Source organism: Atractosteus spatula, chromosome 2 (genome assembly GCF_055471065.1).
Source record: "Atractosteus spatula isolate fAtrSpa1 chromosome 2, fAtrSpa1.hap1, whole genome shotgun sequence".
In the NCBI taxonomy this organism is placed as follows: Eukaryota; Metazoa; Chordata; class Actinopteri; order Semionotiformes; family Lepisosteidae; genus Atractosteus; species Atractosteus spatula.
The window spans coordinates 27,908,841-27,932,390 of NC_142707.1; the positions used below are offsets into that span (position 1 = coordinate 27,908,841).

General features: G+C 38.3%; 1 protein-coding gene across 1 annotated transcript in view; it reads right to left on the minus strand.

Annotated features, from left to right (window-relative positions):
- The window catches only part of usta (uronyl 2-sulfotransferase a), a 215,609-nt gene that overhangs the window by 17,316 nt on the left and 174,743 nt on the right, over positions 1-23,550 (minus strand). The window contains exons 4-5 of the mRNA XM_088933854.1: positions 5,980-6,059; positions 5,217-5,370 (exon numbers count right to left, since the gene is read on the minus strand). Coding sequence (XP_088789980.1) covers positions 5,217-5,370; positions 5,980-6,059 — 234 coding nt within the window. The remainder of the gene's footprint in view (positions 1-5,216; positions 5,371-5,979; positions 6,060-23,550) is intronic.

A 23,550-nucleotide genomic window follows, 5' to 3' on the forward strand; every position in this document is an offset into this window, starting at 1 on the left:
AAGCTTTGTTTGATTTCTGAAACCCTTTCTTTGTCCTGTTTTCATTCAGGTAAAGGTCAAATATATACACAATACTGCTGACAGCAGGAAAATTCCTATTCTTTACTCAGCAGCTTATTAAAAACAGCACCCATGATGTTCAAACTGATTTTTTACACAGAAGACTGACACAGCTTTGCGTTGTGAATCTCTTTTTCTCGTGCTTTTATTTAATGTGGATGCACTGGGATAGTAGTATGCTGTTCACAAGCTAATAGCATTTAAACCACAGCACCCACAATGCTGCAAGTAAGTGTGTTACACACTAAGAAGGTCCTCTGATCTTTTAAAGCCTTGCTTTGGGCTGTGAAACCTCTTTTAGTATTTTTTAAATGATTTTTTCAATATGTTACCATTAGACAGTCAATACACTGTTGTGGGGGGTGCTTCCAGTAATTTCTGGGTTTTCTGTGTTTAATTTCTGTTTCACATTGGTTCTGAAAGTTAACACTTCTGCAAGAAATACTCTTTTTTGGATATTTTGAAACTGTTACTTAGCTTTCTTTCTGAAGGGAGTTATCCTGAGAAAAGATGTACTTTACTGTTTTCTTTATTTTTAAACTTAGCTATTATGCTATGCTGTGCAGTATGGGGTGGCTGTTTACTTATCAATAGTGCCTGGAATCTAAAACCATTAGAAGGGTTACAAACAACAGGAGGCCATGCACTCAATCTAGCTAATGTAGTAGTTAATAATATATTAATCTGAGGACCTTATCCTGCTTTTTTTAAAGAAGCCCAAGTAATTGGACAGCCAGAATCCCGATCAGGATGCATTATTCCTGTCTTTAAGTCCTCGCACTGGCTTCCTATCAGGTTTCAAGTTTTGAGTCAACTTCAAAATCCTCAATCTGTCTGACTCTGGTCTTCTAGCTGTCCTCGAGAACATCTACATTCTGTGGGTAACAGGACCTTCTCTAGCTGCACCCCAGAGCTCTGAATTTGTATCCCCAGTGATATCAGAGTCACCTACCCTGAGTACATTTAAATATAACCTCAAAACCTCTCTTTTCAGAAGATATACCTGGATGGGAGACCTCCTGGGAAAAACTAAGGTTGCTGCTGGAAGAGGTGTTAGTGGGGCCAGCAGGTGGCGCTCACCCTGCAGTCCATGTGGGTCCTAATGCCCCAGTATAGTGAGGGGGACACTTTACTGTAAACAGGCGCCGTCCTTCGGATGAGACGTAAAACCGAGGTCCTGACTCTCTGTGGTCATTAAAAATCCCAGGGCGTTTCTCGAAAAGAGTAGGGGTGTTACCCCGGTGTCCTGGCCAAATTTCCCATTGGCCCTTACCAATCATGGCCTCCTAATAATCCCCATCTATGAATTGGCTTCATTACTCTCTGCTCTCCTCCCCACTAATAGCTGATGTGTGGTGAGCGTTCTGGCGCACTATGGCTGCCGTCGCATCATCCAGGTGGATGCTGCACATTGGTGCTGGTGGAGGGGAGACCCCATTACCTGTAAAGCGCTTTGAATGGAGTGTCCAGAAAAGCGCTATATAAGTGTAAGCAATTATTAATTATTATTAGTATATAGTGTCTGTCTCTGCATCATTTTCTAATTTTGGTAGCACTTCTAACTGCTTGTCTTTCTTACAGTATATGTATTTACTTTGTAATCTGTGGTCCTTATAACTGTTTTTATACCTACTGTATTGCTTTGAAATGCCACTTTTAAAGGTGCTATATAAAATAAAGTTTTTTATTATTGTTCTAGAGAAACATGATCAGATTTTCCCTGGTTCAGAAAAAAAAATCTAAAGTATACTAGTTTGTCACTCTTCTCACACCCTCTTTGCTAAATGGCTTTTCATACTAATCTGATCAATCTAACTGCCTATTTTCTGTGCTTTCTCTATTCTGCTAGATTTATAATTATTCTGAAAATATTCTTCTTGAAATGACTCATTTCTAAATTCCTGTTTTCACTGTTAACATCTTGCAGCAACTCTGCGACAAAATATACACTTAGCTCAACCAGACAGTTCATCCTGCTACCAACATTGACTAAAAAAAATCTTTAGCTTTCTAAGTTTATGTCTTTATTAAGTGGTTTCATTAGTGATGAAGGCTAAACTTTCTTGGAAAAATGTCTTTTATGTGTTGCAAAAAACTGACTTGCTTTAACAAAATATATTTACAAATCCTTTCACCTGCTCCATTTCTACAACTTTTTGTTCATGTTCATTTTTGTATTTTTTACACCTCTAGCACTTTAACATCCTTAATTTTCATTTGCCTTAATTAAAAAAAAATCATTTGCCCAGCCTAAGAGGGGGGTCTGCTCTTTTTGACAGCTGACACTCCTCCATACACTTAAGTGAAAAATTAATAACACCAATGTAAACATCAATTTTACAACTTGTTAATAATAAAAATGTTAAGTTCTCTAAAGCTTTCTCAGTCAAGTATGATAATTCACCCAGGGAGCTGCGTAAGAATGCGTGCCTCAGCTAAACAGGCAAGAAAACGCTTTTAGAGAAAACAGTGTTTCAGGTGTGAAGAACACAGATCACCAATTCAATTTCAGCCTTAACCTGTCCCCACACACCCTGCCCCCGCTGTGATTAGATTATACACAAAGGACTGAAATCTTTAGAGTAGATGATCAGGTGTTTCGCAGACGTAAGCATAGTACATAATTCAGGCTTTATAAACTCACATCTGGGATTTGATTAATTAAAAAAACGTTTTTTTGTAAAAACTGCACCAGGTATAAGATCTTGTTTATAATAAAGTTATATCACTGGGCAGTGGTGGACGGTGCGCTATTTTGACAGTAACCTGCTAATGTACTTAACAAGTGTAGAAAACATGATTTTATTTCTGTACGGAATGCGTGTTAAATTAAAAACACGGCACAACCAGCCAGCCAGCACTCCCACGAGAGCTGAGAGCTGAGAGCTGAGAGCCGAGAGAGAGAGAGAGGGAGAACTCTCCCAGGGAACTATTTACACAAAAACGTGCGATCTCCCCAGACTGTACGCCTGTTTTACAGTGGGTCAGCTGCACTGGTCAGTGGCTTTCCTACTCCCCGCCATGCCCCTCACCGCGTACCCCAGCTGGGCGAATGCGCTATATTAATGTAGGGCTTTGGGGCTCACGTGGGTTTGTGCCCTACACCCTGCGGTACCAGTGTGTACATACAGTACGAACATGTTGTGATATTTAGAAATGTAAAAAATGTCAATAGAGTGTCCATAATATTTGCTATTTTAGTTTTTCAAAGAAATGTTTATTTGTTAAAAGAAAACTCATGGCAAAAGCTGGATTTGAACACCCACCATGTTCAAGTCACAATCAGTCAGTCACTTAAGCCATCACACCACAAACACAGTGACATATCAACCACTGAAACAGCCATACACATATCAATAGAAAGTCTTATACTACTGTTTGTGCTACAGTACATGAATATAATTATATCGTTATTAATTTCTTTAGATACGCGATTCCATATTTTAATAGTTTTGGGTTCGACGAGGACGGACTCAGTGACTCAGACACTTGTTGAGTAAAGAAAACAGCGCTCTTATTAAACTTCGGTACAGCCAGCACAGCACTCCCATGACTGTGCACCAGCAGAGCAAAAGACTGACTGAAAGTGAGAGAGAACAAGCAAGAGCCAGAGAGAGAGCAACACACTGGGGTCTATTCGGGTAGCTACACAGGGATAGGGTGGCAATTGGATACAAGTATAACAGGGGTGAGTAACCAGGGGCGATCTCATCACACTGTACACCCGTTTCGCAGTGGATCAGCTGCACTGGTCAGCGGCTTTCCTTGTCCCCGCCCTGACCACTACTACTCCTGTCCTGCCCCTCGCCGCGCACTCCAGCCAGGCTCTCTTCGGCCGCAGCACCAGGCGAATGCGCTACACTGCCCCCACCTGAGAGGTCTGGCGTCCCGCTGACGTCGAATAGCCCGCCTACATCTAGCACACAATCCTGCAGCCTTTGCGGCACCCGGCAAGTGCGCTCGCTGCGTCGAGGTAGAGTCTGGCGGTCCTCCCCCTCAGCCCCCCCCTGGACCTGGCATCTCCCCGGGCTCCTCTGCGCCCTCCCGTTCAAGCGCCCCCTCGCGAGCCCTGAAGGGATCCAGGCAGTCACAGTGCAGGACCACCACCTTCCCCCTCTTCCTGAACCGGACACGGTAGCAGACCTCCCCCACGACCTCTAGGACCTCCCCGGGTCCCTCCCAGGCTAGTGCCAACTTCGGGCTGAGGCCCTTGTGTAGTCCACCACCATCAGGACGTAGCGGCTGCCCGCCTTGGTGCACGGAAACGGCCCAGCATGTCCACCACCACCCGCTCCATGGGCACCCCCACCTGATGTTGTTGGAGGGGCGCCCGTGAGTGCCCGGGAGGACCCTTCTGGGCCATGCAGACCGCGACGTCTGGCAGAACTCCTCCACGTCCTGGTGACAGAGACCCCAATAGAAGCGGCCCTGGAGTCGCCGCAGAGTTTTCGCGGAGCCAAAGTGCCCTATGCCTGGCTGGCAATGCACCGCGCAGAGAACCGCCCCGCAGAGTGACCACGGCACCACAAGCTGCCACCTGACCTCGCCGCTGGAGGGCACCCGCCATCCCTGGCACAGCACCCCATCCCTCACCTCCAAGGCCTCCCACAGTGCGCAGAGTGCCTTCATGGACTTGGGGTGAGGGGCTAGCTCAGAACAGATGGGGTGAACAGATCTTCGAATATTTATGTTCCTAAATTAATATTGTTTATGACCTTCAGATGCGTTATGCTCCTCTTCTTTTTATGCTCAGCTACTAAAATGTCCCTTTAGTTGTAAAATTCCATATAAATATTCAATACTAAGCGGATTAAAACATGCACAGTATGTTTCACTAACAACCAATGCACCACAAGTGCCCCTGTCGGTCATTTTGGCCAGCCAATCACATACCATGGTACAACGCAGTGACCTGTGGGTAATTGCGTGCGGTACGGGGTTGTACTGTGCATTTTGAATAGCTGCATCTGTATGGAGGCAAAAAATAACAACTAAATACTCTGTTCTGTGGGTTTTTCCCTTACGCTTCATTACGTCATTATGTTTATTATACATATACTGTGGAGCACAGCACAGTTCCGACAATGCTGAATTATAACAAATAAACATACATAAAATTAATGAAGATGTTCCCAAAAAGAAGAGAAAACACTTACTAGATACCTCTCCTCATCCTTCATGCCTGGAGTTCGGATCATGTGGTTCTGTTCTCCTCTCCAGTCACCAAAACGACGGAAAAAGTAATTTGACAGAAATCTATTTATGGGATCCCTAATTATATTGATGTACACAGGCTGTTCCATTCTAAACCTGAGAAAGGACAGTATGTTAGACAATTAGTTAGGTTTTGGCAACTACATTCTGATAATCTCGTTCATTACAGTTTGATTCACAATACAGATCTCAGCTCTAAATTAAAAGTAACAGCAACAAACCTTGTAAAATTTATAGTATGCTAATAAAACCATTTTAAGGTTTGTGCTGGTTAAGGTAAATGAAAATAGAAAGCAAGAGATTCTAACATAAAGTAAGCTCCATATTGCAGTACAAACCTCGTACAAATGAATTGCCTCAATGGTCACCGAGGCCATTTAGTTTAAGTTTTAACATGAAGAGAATAATGAACCATACTAATTTAAGCAATATGTGTAATATCAATAACTATATTTGGGTTCACCCCTTTGTATTTATTTTGTCTACTAGCCCTTTAGCTTTAAGGCAAGTAAAGGACAAAGTGTAGTTACATTTTGAGGAGTGTTTTTTTTTCCCTGAAAGGAGAAGAGGAGTATAATTGGTCAGCTGCTGAATGTTACATATAATTAAATATCAAACAATTAACAGATTACTAATTTTGCAATGATCACAGTTATTTTTATCTTGAAAGATGATGTATGAAGTGAAATAAGTTTCCAATTTTACCTTCTGAAGTTGAGAAAGTGTACATGACGAGTGAACAAGAATGGCTGAGGAATACTACTGATATTTTTTATCAAGTCCACCTAAAACAGAGAAAGCAGAATTAGAACTTCAAAAGCAGACAAAACCTGGTTGCTAAAAGCTAATTTATTCAAGATCTTATCTCACCAAATCATTTGTTGAAAAAAACTAGGGTGCACATTAAAATAACAGGGAAGAGAGTATGGACAAAAGTAGCTAGTATTGAAAACACAGCAAAACACATACACAACTAAGAAGAAATTAAAACCCATCTTATAAGGTCTGTGGTTTAGGGAACAGACACAATATAGTGTCTGATTAATTTATTATTAAGCATATATTTGAAAATATTTGGAAAAACAGAAGGTGGGGTAGAATAACAATTTCAGCAGCACACAGACCATACATACTGTAAACCAATCAAGTCTAATCTCGTCTGTTGCAGAAACAGTGGTCTGAAGATAAAATGTATCAGTAATCAGACGCTCATATCAGAGATAGCAGTTAAATCCGATTGATAAAATCTTAGACTGAGAAATATGTTTTAATGGTGGCTGTAAACTCCTAGCCACAGGATAATGTCTTCCATGGCAGGATGTTTGATCTAGTGGAACCGGTACATATACAGTAGCCTTCTGTGAACAGAATCAATACAAATCATGACTTTACACAACAAAACAATAAAAAGACATGACTGATATAACTTGATGTGGAAATACTAGGGTAATTTCAGAACAGCATAATTGTAAATGTTTGACCTGTCGGATTTTTTATATACCTTGTCTGTTCTGTCCTGGTATTTCATATAAAAAATAAGATACATGTTTATGAATAATAAGTAATAGAACAAAGGCAATTAAAAATACTTAAGCCTTCAGAGTTAGGGCCAAAAACAGAGAAAACACATAATAAGAAAGCTTCTAGTGATGTGGTGAAATAGATGATGGCATAACTTTTCAGCTCTCAGGCATTTAGAGCAAAACTTCACAGAATTCAACTTTTTTCTTCAAGCTTAGCTAATTTTACAATCCAAAAATGAGTGGGGTAAAATCCCAAAATGGTCTACCAAGACAGAAAGGACAAGAAGAGCTTGATGTGAGAACAGAACATGACGACAACTGCTTCTCAGAGAAAGAACATGGCAATGGCCAAAAACACGAGTGAAAGCTTTTGGGCAATCTATGCAATCAGTAAGGAAATATGTGATCTAAAGACAGAGATGATGAAGGAACTTTATGAGTTAAAAGACTAATTCAAAAGAGATATCAAAGCAGAGCTCATTGATCTAGAAAAACAACAAACCAGAAGCTATAAGATCCAATTAAAGATATATGGAACAAAGGTGCTAGGATAACTGAAATGGAGAAATGCATTCAGGAGCTCAAAGCAATGAATGTTGATCTGAAAGGCACTGAGCTTCATGCACTGTGGTAACAGAAAGGAATGCAAGTCGAGGTTATGTCAAGGGGAAGATCTAGGCAAAATAACATTTACATTTACAGCATTAAAGAGAACTTGAAGTTGTGCAATGCGCACTTTCATAGGAAACTGTCTGAAGACAGAAATCCCTCTAGAAGACAGCATAGAATTACAAATTCAAAGAGCATATAGGTCCTTTATCCCAAAACCCCAGGAAGATGTTACGCCAAGGTCTGCTGTGATTAATTTTCAGCAATGAACAGGTTAGGAACAACAAAGGTTTATTCTATGCTGAAAGGAAAAGAAAAGAGACACAATGTTTTGGCTGTGGAGCCTTCATCATCAGGTGTGAGGGAGTATTATTATTTAAATTATTAAATACAACTATTATTTTACATTTTATATGTTAAATTATTGAGTAAAATTTAAAAAATAATAATTTTATATATCGTAGCATATTAAATATTTACTTTGCTTTCACGATCACTTAAGCCCTCAGCGGTACTGAGAAGAGTATTAGATATCAGGGAGAAAGCCCAATCTCCCCCCAACCCCAGACAAACTGACAAAGCAGTTTGGAAGTGTTAACTATCCAGTCATTGCAAAAGGTGCTATGAACTGCAGCAGCAGCACTTTCTCCTGATTAGTGTTACTGTAGAAATTGCATTGGTTAAAAATATTTCCGGTAACAAATCACAATTTCACCCTCGTGTAACAATCATAACTTTTCTGAAATGGGAACCTTCTTAATTTTAAGTATTCACTGCCAATAAGTTCCTGAGCGTCATTAATGATATTAATTTATTGACATTGATATATTTAGATGGTTGTGATAGGTTATTCTACTTCCTTCGTACACATGTGCATCAAATTCTTTAACTTGTTCACTAAGCACTCGTAGGGCATAATGTAGGCCACTGTGACCGAGGTATGATTTGGTACAATACAAATAAATATATTTCACACATTCCGTACCTTAGTGTCTTTAAAACCATACGGTGACATGCTGTATTTACTGTATATACAATATATTTATATAGTATACCCTCAATTAACTGTATGCTATTGGCTCGACATATCCGTGAATATCTGTCGGGAATGTAGCCTTCAGGTTTTAAATCTACAGTACTGAAGAATCTAGAATAAATGCTTTTAACAATGTATCTCCTAAAGGTTAAGCTGCATATTCTTTGCCTGTCAGCAGGAAACGCATAGCAAGTGCTGTCCGTTCATGATTTCACATTACATATATAATGCAGCAGCCATATCACCCTGCAACTCACAACTGGCAACCTACTGAAGCTAAGCAGGTGTGAGCCTAGTCAGTACCTGGATGGGAGACCTCTGGGGAAAAACTAAGGTTGCTGCTGGAAGAGGTGTTAGTGGGGCCAGCAGGGGGTGCTCACCCTGCAGTCCATGTGGGTCCTAATGCCCCAGTATAGTGATGGGGACACTATACTGTAAACGGGCGCCGTCCTTCGGATGAGACGTAAAACCGAGGTCCTGACTCTCTGTGGTCATTAAAAATCCCAGGGTGTTTCTCGAAAAGAGTAAGGGTGTAACCCCGGTGTCCTGGCCAAATTTCCCATTGGCCCTACCAATCATAGCCTCCTAATAATCCCCATCTATGAATTGGCTTCATTACTCTGCTCTCCTCCCCACTGATAGCTGATGTGTGGTGAGCGTTCTGGTGCACTATAGCTGCCATTGCATCATCCAGGTGGATGCTGCACATTGGTGGTGGTGGAGGGGAGACCCCATTATCTGTAAAGCACTTTGAGTGGAGTGTCCAGAAAAGCGCTATATAAGTGTAAGTAATTATTATATATGGGGAACTTGTAACATCCTGTTTTGTGAATGCTGAGTTCTGGCAAAGTGCCTTATAAGGAGGTCTTTTCTGTTAGACCAGCATAAGAACGGAAAGGACTGGGTCGACAGTTAGCAAATCATATGATGTATGTGCTAATACTTTGTTTGTTACACTGTATAAAAAGACTAACTTTATAACCGTTCGGGGAGACTGGCTTTGGTAAGCTACTCTCCCGCTTGCAAGCGTAATAAACAGCTCTTTTTTCACCAACATCCGAATTCTGTCATTTTAATGTTTCTTCAGTACTAAGAAAAAAACAAGCCATTTGATTGCTGATTGCCTTGTGTTAAGTTGCTTTAAAGAACAGAAGAAGAGAGCAGGAGACTCTAAATTCAGCCCCATCCTCCAAGCAAAACTGCCTATTCCAAGTAACAAACACAGCGGGATGTAACACCCTTTGCAACAAACATAATGTTTGTTTGTTGAAGTTTAATTCCACACTGTAAAGAAAAGAAAAAAGACAAAACATGTCTCCTCTATAACTCTTCAGCTTACAGAAAAATTCCTAAAATTTGCTACAACGTTCGCCATGCCCTTCTTGTGTATTTCCACAATAACATACACATAAACACATAACAAACACATAACATAATCCGCCACATTAGAGGTACCATACAGTATTATGGGAAAATGATATTCTGAGTGCCCGCATCTGTATCATTCACAATTCAAAATCACAGTTCAACAGAGATTACAGAAGTACAAATGAATAAATAAAGAGGTGTAATTTAATGTTAGGATGTACTTGTACTCAGTACTTGCTAACAAATAAGTCTGCATGTCTGCATAATAATGTGGATTTTTGTTTCTTGTGGCTCCACTAAGGCTACAAGAACTGTGAACCACTCACTCAGGGAGAAAGTTGCACAGACATACAAATAAAACCATTTGGCCATGAACAAAGTAGGCCTGGTGATCCTCAAGTCAAGAGAAGAGATTCACCAACACCAAAAACAAGGCCATGAATTTAGAAGGCCTTTTGTAAACTGCAGTCTCCAGAAACTGAGCAAACATCCTTATATATGCTTTGTACTGCAAACACCAGGTTTTGGCAATCTACCGATATTAAATGAAGAAATCATAAAGTTATACCGCAAAGAGACATAGCCAACACCATTACACCTCAAGAATCAAGGGATGTCCGAGCAAATGTCCATAGATATCACTTGTTTGGTCTTAAATTAAAGAACAACTTATAATAAAACAGTTGAAACAGTCATAATTCTGATTGCAATAGTCATTATTAAAAGGATTCAGAATTTAGACTACATTATTCTGATAAATCCACATCATTTGAGGGTCCCAGTTAGAAAAATCACCACTTTAGTGGTAAAATGGGATACAAGCCCCTCCCATTGCTTGTGTAGCAAATCAGAATTTTGACCCCATAAAGTAGCATCCTTGGTTCCATATTGATAAAAGACTGTATGACGTACTGAATGTACTGTCACGTTGCATACTTCATTCCCTTTTGAAAGTGTAAATCCAAAATATTAAATTAAAATACAATATAAGGCATCATAATTATTTCAGGATGTAGTTGGCCATGTTTGTTTTATTTAAAAGAATGGGCAAAACATGAGTAGTTCAGAATTCTAATGATCAAACTTGTATGTATTACTCAGAAGTTATGAGTTTTCCCTAATACTGGACATTTTTTCATGTCTTTCCTGATAGAAGCAATATAAATTCCTGAAGGAAAGATATGCAAGTAACAGAATTGAATTGGCCAACCAGAACCCTGGCAGACAAGACTTTGGAATGTCGTTGTCTGAGACAAATAAGGAAAGCCAAGAACCACACCTTGACAGTTAGGCATGGGGAATTTAGGCCCCAAAGGACTGGAAGTTAGGCATGTGAGGTCCAGGAAGTCAGGCTCAAGAGGATTGGAAGTCAAGACCCAAGGAAGCTAACATACAAAGGAGAAGAAGTAGCAAAGAGCTCAACTGGACCAGGAAAGCAAAGTCTGATACGTTGCTCCACCCTCTCCAGCCAGCAGCCCACCTACAGATGCAGCCATTCAAAACGAATGTCGCATTATAACATGACAAATCGTGTCATACCATATATACAGCAGTAAGATAATAGTATCCGGAATTACCGCCTGGTGGAGCTAATAAAGCTTAACCTCTCATGTACAGCATTTGAGCGGTCGCCAGAAAACATCTGGTTTCGAATCCCAATCACTGCTGAGGGACAATCTTTATTCAATTAAGAATTTAAGTTGTATACTCTTTAGACTTTTAAATTTAAACTGTGTATTACAGCATGTTAATCATTATACATTAAAAAGTTGGTATATTTTATGAAAGCAAGATTACTTAGTTGGACAAAAGTACACAACCTACCACCTTTATCATTAATATTTCAATTATGCAGAAATATCCTATGCATCAATCTTTACCGAAGATATTACTAATAGTATTAATAATGAATGACCCTGGACAAGCTGTAAACTCAAAGTATTACCCTGGTCCACATTCTTTGTAACTGTCTTTGTAAACGAAAATACTTTATTTTTTCATTGACAAAAAGTAACACCACAGCATTTCGTTGATCCGATCACGCATGCGTTTCCAATCATACAAAGTAATTCTTGAGAATCTCTGATTCACCATGCCTTTCACATGCTCCTAAAATATATTAATTTAGGAACATAAACATATTACTGTATGTAAACTGTACTGTACAGTATATGGCTGGTCTTGGTAGTTTAACGAAAAAATACACCCTAGTATTCCACTTCTCCCTAAACATTTTAAGCATCAAAGTCTTACATGTGGTTATTTCGGAAACGTTTTTACGTGCTCCTTCTGACCATATTACTGTACGTTTATATACTTTGTGAAAAGTGATCGTTTGAACCTTTTCTGCAAATATGCTCATTATCGGAGTAAACAAAAACATACTTTTAGAATTTGATTAATAGGAAATATAATATGGATTCACGTATCTAAAGAAATGAATAACGGTATAACTATATCCATGTACTTTTGCACAAACAGTAGTATGAGACTTTCCATTGCTATGTGTGTGGTTGTCACATGATTTGCCTTGGTGGCATGACAGCTTAAGTGACTGATTTAGAACCCTGAGGTAGGGTGTTCAAACCCAGTTGTCGCCATGTATTTTCTTTTAATAAATAAACATTTCTTTGAAAAACTAAAATAGCAAATATTATTGGCATTATATTGACATTTTTTATATTTCTAAATATCACAACATGTTCATACTGTATGTACACAGTGGTACCGCAGGGTGTAGAGCACAAATCCATGTGCACCTGAAAGCCCTGCATTAATATTGTGTATTCGCCTGGCACTGCGCGGTTTTCGCATCTCTCTCTCTCCCTCCCTCCCCGGTGTGCTGGCTGTGCCAAATTTCACTCCACTGTCTGAGTCTGTGTCTACATTGTTTGTAAACAAACCAGTTTCACAGGTATTTTCAAACTAGAACAGGGCAAGTCTTCCAATGAAAGACACACTCCACCTTCCCCCACAGACACATGTTTTCTTAGAAAAACAGATTCACATCGCGAAGCTGTGTCAGTCTTCGGTGTAAAAAAATCAGTTTGAACACCATGGCTGCTTTTTTTAAGACGCTGCTGAAAAAAGTATAGGAATTTTCCTGCTGTCAGCAGTATCGTGTATATAGTTGACCCTTACCTGAATGAAAACAGGACACAAAGAAAGGGTTTCAGAAATCAAACAAAGCTTTATTCCTGTGCTAGTCTGGGTAATTGGAGGCTACACTGTTATGCTTCCTATGGTGATATACAGGTTTTTCGCACGAAGCTGTATTGAGCAGTATTTCTCGCGTTGTGAACATGTGTACACAGCGATCCCCTCAGATTCCAGCTAGTGCATAATTACGCATCTATGAAAAACCAGAGGTTTAAAAAAAGAGAATTAGCTCACTGATAGTTTTATGTGCAAGCTGTGAACATTTTCACAAGTTGTGGTCTTTAAAATGCATTTGGTTTGAAGACTTTCTGTGTTTACCTTCCAAAGATATGAACAAAAGAATACTTGAGCACAGTCAAACAAATGGCTTAAAAAAGAAATGTGTGGTTTAAATGCTATTGGCTTGTGAACAGCAGTGAAGGCTGTGAAAACAGTAACCTGTCCCCACACACCCTGCCCCCACTGCGATTAGAATATACACAAAGCACTGAAATCTTTAGAGTAGATGATCAGGTGTTTACCGGAGTAAAGTTAGCTTGAAGTTCGAGAATGATTTTGGCACGTCTGTAGCTTTTTCACGAAACCTCCTAGAGTTACGAAAACACTTGCTGTGTGTACAAAGTACATTGTTACTGTTTTTACAGCCTGTTAAATAAACACAGCCAAAATGAAACACTTGGAGTTTGTAATGTAGGGCGCTTTGAACAAGTTAAACTTTAATGCAGGAAAAATGTATTTCGCAGAAGCTATACTGATTCTTATGGAAGTCCGCTTCCCCCAGGGAGTAAAAAAAAAAAATGCGCTAGGGAGTGAAAAAAAACGCGCTATGGTATTCTCTCCGATGCAGTGCACTTAAAAAAATATCTCTGATGCTGTTCCTAAATTAATATCGTTTACCATCAGACGCTTTATGCTGCTTTTCTTTTTTCCAATGGATTGAACAGGGAGAGGCATTTTATGATGTACTTTTCACTGATGAAACAACAGTGGCTCTGGAACAGTTTTCAACCACGTTGTTTTATTAAAAAGGGGAGATATGTGAACAAGCAAAACCCAAAACATCCACCGAAGGTTAGCCTATTCTACTCTGAGAAGAGTAGAGGGGGTGGAAAGTGCCCGCGGTCATTTAATTTGTATTAAAATTCACACAGATTCCCTTGCAAAGATATGGACACAAGAATATTCGTGTGAGGTCAAAAAAATGGCAAAAAACGACAAAGTGAAGGCTGTGAAAACATTCACAATGTACTTTATACACAAAGGAAGCGTTCTCACAACTCTAGGAGGTTTCGTGAAAATGCTACAGGCATGCCAAAATTGTTTTTGAGCTTCAGGCTACCCCGGTACCTGTCCCCACACACCCTGCCCCCACTGCAATTAGAATATACACAAAGAGCAGGCACCCTCTAATGTCAGGCATATGCGTTAAATATATTTAGATCTTTGAATTAATATTGTTATTGATTTCTTTAGCCTCACAGCATTGTCCAATAATACTCGTCTTGTGTCTAATTTTTAGTTAAGCAGTATTTGAGCTACAGACCATAGAAAAACAGGATGAACTTTTTTCACATATTGATGATAATGATATCAGTAGCAGTTTGAAACTATCCGTTGTTATTAATAAATGACTTAGATTCGAACATGTTGTGATATTTAGAAATATAAAAAAGTCAATAGAGTGTCCATAATATTGCAATTTTGCTATTGCTATTTGCTATTGCTACTGTCTGAGTCTCTTTGTCTGCATTGTTTGTAAACAAACCGATTTCACAGGTATTTTCAACCCCCAGTAAATTTCAAAAGTCACAAGATTTCGAGACACGAGGGCAGTCGGCCCTGGCTTTTCCATCTATATCGATGCACTGCAAGTCCCCGTTACCCCCATTTTTATTTAAATCGTAAAAGCATGTTTAATTAAATGTCTTTATTGATTCAAAATCTGACAAATGCAACGTAAATCATTATCTTTGTCTTCTAAGTATCTTAATAAACTTTCAGCATAGCTTTCTCCCCGTTTAGATGTATTTTTCTTGGGATCTTGGATCAAACGTGGAAAGATTAGACTGTAATTGTTTTTTTTAAATAAGAGATATTTCTTTTAATAAGTTAAAAGAAAACTCGAGGCAATAGCTGGATTTGAACACCTGACCTCTCGCTTATAAGTCAGTCACTTAAACAATCACACCACTGACACAGTCACATAACAACCACTGGAACAGCCGTACACATATACTACTGTTTGTGTTACAGTGCATGAATATAATTATATTGTTATTAATTTCTTTAGATTCGCGATTCCATATTATATTCCCTATTAATCAGATTCTGAAAGAATGCTTTGTTTCCTCCAATAACGAGCATATTCGCAGAAAAGGTTAAAATGATAACTTTTTACAAAGTATATAAACGTACAGTAATATGGTCAGAAGGAGCGCGTAAAAACATTCCCGAAATAACCACATGTAAGACTTTGATGCTTAAAATGTTTAGGGAGAAATGGAATACTAGTGTGTATTTTTTCTTTAAAATACCAATACCAGCAATATACAGTATACATGATATGTTTATGTTCCTAAATTAATATTATTTATGACCTTCAGATGCATTATGCTTCTCTTCTTTTTATGCTCAGCTACTAAAATTTCCCTTTAGTTGTAAAATTCCATATAAATATTCAATACTAAGCAGATTAACGTGCACAGTAAAGACATTAAATGATTAAATCTTTCCACGACCGACCAACACACCACGAGTGCCCGTCGGTCATTTTGGCCAACCAATCATGTACCGAGCTATGACGTAGTGAGTTGCCTGCAGTACGGATTTGTACTGTGCACTTTGAATGGCTGCATCTGTACTTGCGCTCCACAGCAATACTGGATCAGGTCCAGAGCAGGGTCACAGCACTCCTTGCCTAACAAATTTCCCTGGATCAGGTGATGCCTACTTCTACCCTATTTGGAATATAAGCAATAGGAACATACCAACCTCACTCATTTGCACATCTGTTAAAGGAATAGATTGCATTCACCTTGTGCTTGGGTTCAATGTTTGATAGCATAAAATAGTTATCTTAATTAGAGTTAATTATCTTAGTTATCTTAACTAGAATTAGAGTTTGCCTCAAATTAGGATTCAAGTTTATTAACACTGTTCTATACCTTAGCAATTGCACTTTTCTAATTTTGTATTAATGTATTAATGTATTGTATTAATGTAATTTCTAATAAACTCACCTATTTTAATAAACCAAAGTAGTCCTGATTTGAATTTACACAGATGAACCTCACCGCTATCTTCAATTTGGGTTGTTAAGCAGATTTTTGACTGGTGAAAAAGTACTACATTCTTTTGTAACACACAGTTTAGTTCTTAATCTGTAATTTGTTTCATTTTATCTTCTTAAATATGTTAGTTTATTCTACATAGTATTTTAAAATAAAATATATATTCTGGAAATTATATAGCTATAAACAAAAACTGCTTTAATTTACTTGTTCTAAAATTAATTTTGAGACGTTGTCATATATCTTCTAAAATATATTTGACAGTATATTACTCCCAATATTCCAAAACAGAGGTTCCCAACCTATTACAGCTTGTGGCCCACATGACCGACCATAAAAACAAGGACCAGAACCCATACAAGGACCAGGCCGTCCTCAACTGTTTTGAAACAGGGTAGCGCTATACCTCAGCAGTAACATGCCAAAAATTTGTTAAGAATTTCTGTGAAAAAATCAATTTTAAAGCACTGTCACAGGATAGGTCTACAAGGCTGTCTTGTTTCCTTTGCGCTCAAACTTGCGAGGTCCTCTTTGCATAGGTTTACAAAAGGATTTTCAATCCAGCTGAACCAAACATCTGGACCCGGGAAGCAGATGTGCAGTTGGGTCCTCCAACTTTGCAGGTGCTCTGTAATTAACTTTGTGACAGAGGCTGGTAGCTGCATTTGTTCTTTTGTTAGAAAATCTGAGAAATTTTCTAATGAGTTGTAGTTTGACTGGTCGATCCGTTTGTCCCAAATTTCCAGTTTCTTTGTTGTGGATTCTATTTTACTTTGGATGTGAAAAATCATCACTCCTTTACCTTGAAGACCAAGGCTGAGTCCATTTAAGTAACTGAAAATGTCCGCAAGATAAGCCAATTTAGCTAGCCACTCAAAATCATTGAAATGATTTGAGAGCTCAAATTTTGAGTCAGATAAAAAAATTCTTACTTCATCATGCAACTCAAAAAGCAGGGTAAGCACCTTATAAGGCTGAGGTCGGGTGTTCAAATCCAGCTATCACCATGAGTTTTCTTTTAACAAATAAACATTTCTTTGAAAATCTAAAATAGCAATAACAACGAATAGTTTCAAACTGCTACTCATATCATATAGTCAATATGTGAAAAAAGTAAATCCTGCTTTTTTATTATCTGTAGCTCAAATCCTGCTTAACTAAAAATTAGACACAAGAAGAGTATTATTGGACAATGTTGTGAGGCTTAAGAAATCAATAACGATATTAATTCAAATATCTAAATATATTTAACACATACGCCTGACATTAGAGGGTGTCTGCTCGCCTGCGCAGTGACATCACATACCGCGTCACACTTTCCCTCTGAATCGCTGCAGTTGCAGGAACCTGTGCCGTCTGGATCCCTTTAGATCACCCTTCAGATTTAAAAGGTTATTAATAATATCTTCAGTGTCGCATTAACATTATAATGTTAGAGAATAGCGATTACAAACATTAAAATCATACTTGCTTTATTCTGTCCAACTGAACAACCTTGCTTTTATAAAATATACTGCCTTGTCTAATGTGTACGATGCTGTAATACAGTTTAAAATAATTAAAAGTCTAAACAGTATCAACTTGAATTCTTATCTCTATTAATATAATTATCAAGTAGTATTAAATACAGCTTTTTAGTATAGATTTCACTTTTCTAAAATGTATTTAAAAAAAACAATTACAATCGAATCTTTCCACGTTTGATCCCACGATCCCAAGAAAAATAAATCTAAACGGGGAGAAAGCTATGCTGAAAGTTTATTAAGATACTTAGAAGACAAAGATAATGATTTACGTTGCACTTGTCGGATTTTGAATCAATGAAGACATTAAATTAAACACGCGTTTGCGATTTAAATAAAAATGGGGGTAACGGGGACTTGCAGTGCATTGGCATAGATGGGAAAGCCAGAGCCAACCGCTACATAAGATACAGATGCAGCCATTCAAAATGCACGGTACGGGAAACTACCCACAAGCCACCGCAGGGCACCGCGGTAAGTGACTGGCTGGCCAAAATGACCGACAGGGGCACTCGCGGTGCATTGGTCGGTAGTGAAAAGATTTAATCATTTAATCTCTTTACTGTGCACATTTTAATCCGCTTAGTATTGAATATTTATATGAAATTTTACCACTAAAGGGAAATTTTAGTAGCTGAGCATAAAAAGAAGAGGAGCATAACGCATCTGAAGGTCATAAACGATATTAATTTAGGAACATAAACATTACTGTATGTAAACTGTACTGTGTATGGCTGGTCTTGGTAGTTTAAAGAAAAAATACACACCAGTCTTCCATTTCTCCCTAAACATTTTAAGCATGAAAGTTTTATGAAACGGTACCCAAATATGCGATTGCTGTATAGAATGAATTTTAATTTTAAAAAATAATTTAACACGAAAATTAAGCTCTTTACATCTTCCGCCTGAGAACATAGTCACCCGTTGCTACCCAACGCAGAAACACAGCCACTAACTAGCAAAGAGAGGACATTAGCTAGCCAATATGATAAAGAAATAAATGATTATTTTGTTTATTTATTTTGCATATTTATTTGAACATTTCCATCGATTGTACAAGCACTTGGAAACTGTCCAATCCCTAGTTCATCAGGCATTTTCTTTTACGCTGCGGGCATTCTCCCGGTCTGGCGCCGGTCTGTGTCTTCTAGGATATAATGCCAGCAATTTTTTGTTAAATTTAGGTTTCCAATAACACCGCAGCAAACTCTTGTTTTTATGTCCACTATAACAGACAATCTCCTTTGCTTTTAACCGAGCGTTTAATAATTTCCTAAAATGAAAATGATTTATTTTATTTCCCTCACGGGATCAATAAAAGTATCTATCATCTATCTAAACTATGGGACAGAATTCTGGGGTCTCCCTATACCAGAGATTACGGTAGGGCTTCAGAATGGTGATTCTGGTGAATGGTGAAAAAAGACGTGTTGATCTGCTATACATACTGTACCAGGAAGAGGATTTCTTTCTATTCGAAACGTGTATTTTAAAAGTTTAATTAAGAAGTAAAAACCTTACAGCGTACACAGATTTCTAAACTGATCAGGAGGAAGAAAAATCACCCGTGTTTCGTGCATAAAAAGTGGTTCTTAACTATCGAAACCTCTTTTATTTATTTTATTTTTATTTAGATTAAGAGTTCCCGTCACCCCCATTCCCATTTAAATCACAAACCCGTGTTTAATTAAATGTCTTTTAACGTAAATCTTTATCTTTGTCTTATGCATAATAATGTTCACCACTCTGTCCAGCAAATTAATAATAAAATTTATTTTATATAGCATTTTAAACGAATAAGTAATTAGAATGCTCATAAACCTAATCACTTATTCTACATAAACACAGCGTAATTGCTCTCTGAAAATGCTTTTTCTTTTTATTTAGGCTCAGATTTCAACTATAGATCGTACACTAATTACTAGCAGTAAATACTGATGTTTTGCTCCCTCTTACTACAAAAATATTAAAAATAATGTATTGTAGCTGGGATGAACTTTTTTTCGAACGTGTTAAAGATGGTGACAACTCAGGCACCCAGAGATGGGGGGCGTCTTTCCGCCTCCATAACTAAAATGTCAAATAGGAGTAGTTTTTAATTCAGTTTGAATTATAACTGTATGTACTGTCTTCGTATTTGGCCATTTTATTAACTGGCTGTTTCAGTAACCTAAAGTATATATCTAAAGTAATAATTTAACAATATATGTAAATGTTTTAAGATATGTTTATGTTGTGAATGTCTGTAGATTTTTATCTTATTTTTAGTTTTTGTTTTGTTTCAAATGGCCTTGCAGATCAGATACTGTATCAAGGAACAAAACAATTATCGCGCCCGGCTCCTCAATGGAATCGCTTTAACATGCTAATGCGTTGGTGTAACACTCTGTGTCTACAGTACATTGTGAACAAACCGGTTTCACAGGTATTTTCAACCCCCAACCAATGTTGTTTCATCGGTTGTTATCCTGTAAAGCGCTTTGAGGAGCCACCTTTAAAGGCGCTATATAAAATAAAGTTTATTATTATTATTATTATTATTATTATTAATATTGATCATATTTTTCCTCCCAGAACTTGTAAATTGCTGTTGTTATTGTTGTTGTTATCCTGTATAGCGCTTTTAGAAGCATACTGTCCAGCTTATCAGGTGCATTCTTTTGTAAAATAATAAGTAAAGCTTTGGGCTTATTAGTGCTCCACTTACAGCAACCCAATGTTAATACATTTTGTCTCCAAATCCACCACCACTTGTATGAATCATAGGCCTGCCAAATGATGCAAATTCCGCTGCAATGGTTGTGTGGAGGAATTATTCAGTTTGGCATCTCCATGTTCAAGTAAACACTGCTCTGTGTGCAAATGCAAATGCATTTAAAAAAAGTTTTTTTTTAAAAAAGCCACCTTTAAAGGTGCTATATAAAATAAAGTTTATTATTATTATTAATATTGATGATATTCTTCCTCCCAGGACTTGTAAAATTGACCTCGCCGCTGGAGGGCACCCGCCACCCCCGGCGCAGCACCCTGTCCCTCACGCCCAGGTCAAGGCAACCACCCACTTGCTGCAACCAGTCTAACCCCAGGATACATTCCTCGCGGACTGGGGCAAGGTAGAAGGGGTGTTTCACCCTCGCAGCCCCAAAGTGCACGGTGAGTGCCCTGGGGGTCCGGCTGCCTTGGTGCCCGGTAGGACACCAGGCTGCAGCAGGGTGATGGTCGAACCAATGTCGACGAGGGCCTGGCAGGGTCTGCCCTCGATGAGGCAGGGAAGAAATAAGCCCCGGCTGTGGCCAACCCTTCCCACAGCAGGCGGGGTGAAGCACTCTTTTTGGCTTTCCGGAGCGGGGGTAGCGTCGCTCAAGGGCGGCCTTCCCCCCTTTAGGCCACCCCGCTCCCGTTTCCCAACGGCCTCCAGAGTCCCCGGGGATCCAGCGCCTGGCCTCTTGGGGGGAATATCCTCTTGGGAGACATTCTAACAACAAGTGATTATAAGACGATCTGTCAAAATGCAATGAAATACAATATGCTGGACAGTATGCTTCTCAAAGCGCTTTACAGGATAACAGCAATAACAACAACAGCAATTTACAAGTTCTGGGAGGAAAAATATAATCAATATTAATAATAATAATAAACTTTATTTTATATAGCGCCTTTAAAGGTGGCTCCTCAAAGCGCTTTACAGGATAACAACCGATGAAACAACATTGGTTGGGGGTTGAAAGTACCTGTGAAACCGGTTTGTTCACAATGTACTGTAGACACAGAGTGTTACACCAATGCATTAGCATGTTAAAGCGATTCCATTGAGGAGCCGGGCGTGATAATTGTTTTGTTCCTTGATACAGTATCTGATCTGCAAGGCCATTTGAAACAAAACAAAAACTAAAAATAAGATACAATCTACAGACATTCACAACATAAACATATCTTAAAACATTTACATATATTGTTAAATTATTACTTTAGATATATACTTTAGGTTACTGAAACAGCCAGTTAATAAAATAGTTGCAATTTTGTTCTTGTTTGGAGGTGGGGATATTCTGACAACAATTGATTTAGAGACAATCTGTCAAAGTGCAATGAAACAATAATTACGCTGGGTGAACGTTCCAAGGTCAAATTCTTCCGCGACAGGGGTACCTTTAAAGCGCAGACGACGGCACCGAAACATTTTGGCACGCCCTCTCTTTAAAGCCCTGGCCAAATACGAAGACAGTACGTACAGTTATAATTCAAACTGAATTAAAAACTACTCCCGCAGAGAGTGATGAAAACCACGCAGCGTCAGGCGAATGCACATTAATATGTTGGGCTTTTGGGTTCGGGTGGATTTGCGCCCTACAGTTCAACCTGCGGTACCGCTGTGTACTGTAGATACAGTACGAACATGTGTTATTTTGAAATATAAAAAATGTCAATATACTTTAGGAGAAATTGAGTATTGGTGTGTATTTTTTCTTTAAAATACCAATAACCGCAACATACAGTTTACATAATATGTTTATGTTCCTAAATTAATATCATTTATGACCTTTATAACCTTCGTTATGCTCCTCTGCATTTTATGCTTAGCCACTAAAATTTCCCTTTAGTGGTAAAATTCCATATAAATATTCAATACTAAGCGGATTAAAATGTCCACAGTAAAGAGATTAAATGATTAAATCTTTTCACTAACGAACAATACACCACATTATCTTCCCTGTCGCATTAACATTGGAATGTTTTTTTTTACAAGTGTCAAAAGAAGCGATACACAACCTGTCTCCTCTATAACTGTTCAGTTTACAGAGAAATTCCGCCAGAGCCTCACAACATTGTCCAACAATACTCTTCTCGCGTCTAATTTTTAGTTAAGCAGGATTTGAGCTACAGACCATAACAGACCAAAAAACAGAATCCACCTGCGATTCGGGTGTTAACAAAACGTGTTTACAAAGAAAGTGAAATACAGTCATACTACCAGCTATATAGATACATAGAGTTGGGAATTTAGATCCTTAAATTCATATCATGATTAATTTATTTAGATATGTGCTTACATATTCTCGATTATAAAACAGATAATTCCGGTCCTGGAATCTGACTGGCTGACATCCTTCTGAAGCGGTACCATAATCTCTGGTATACGGATGCCACTGAAATTTGACTTGTTACTGTGTGATAAATTTTAAAGACGTAGATAAAAAAGTTTGGATTCTCATGTATCTGGTACAAGAATCTTTTAAAACAGTCTTTGTTGTGCTCTTGAGGATCCTTGTGATATTTTGAGCTCTGGTTGAATGATAAGTGTCGCAGTTTAAATAATTTTCGTTGTTAGAAATTATGAAATGCTCTGTTAAAAGCAAGGGAGTTTTTGTGTCTGTTATACTAAAAGAAAATGCCTGACGAACTAGGGATTGGACAGTTTTTCAGTGCTTGTACAATCGATGGAAATGTTCAAATAAATGTGCTAAAGAAATAAACAAAAAAAGTAATTTATTCCTTTATCATATTGGCTAGCTAATGTCCCGTCCTTGTTAGTTAGATCAATGGAATGCTGTGTTGTTACTTTTTGTCGATGAAAAAATAAAGTCTTTTCATTTAAAATGACGGTTACAAATAATGTGGACCAGCGTAATACTTTGAGTTTACAGCTTGTCCAAGGTCATTCATTATTAATAATATGAGTAATATCTTCGGTAAAGGCTTTGATGCATAAAATATTTCTGCATAATTAAAATATTTATGATAAAGTTAGGTTGTATACTTTTGCCCAA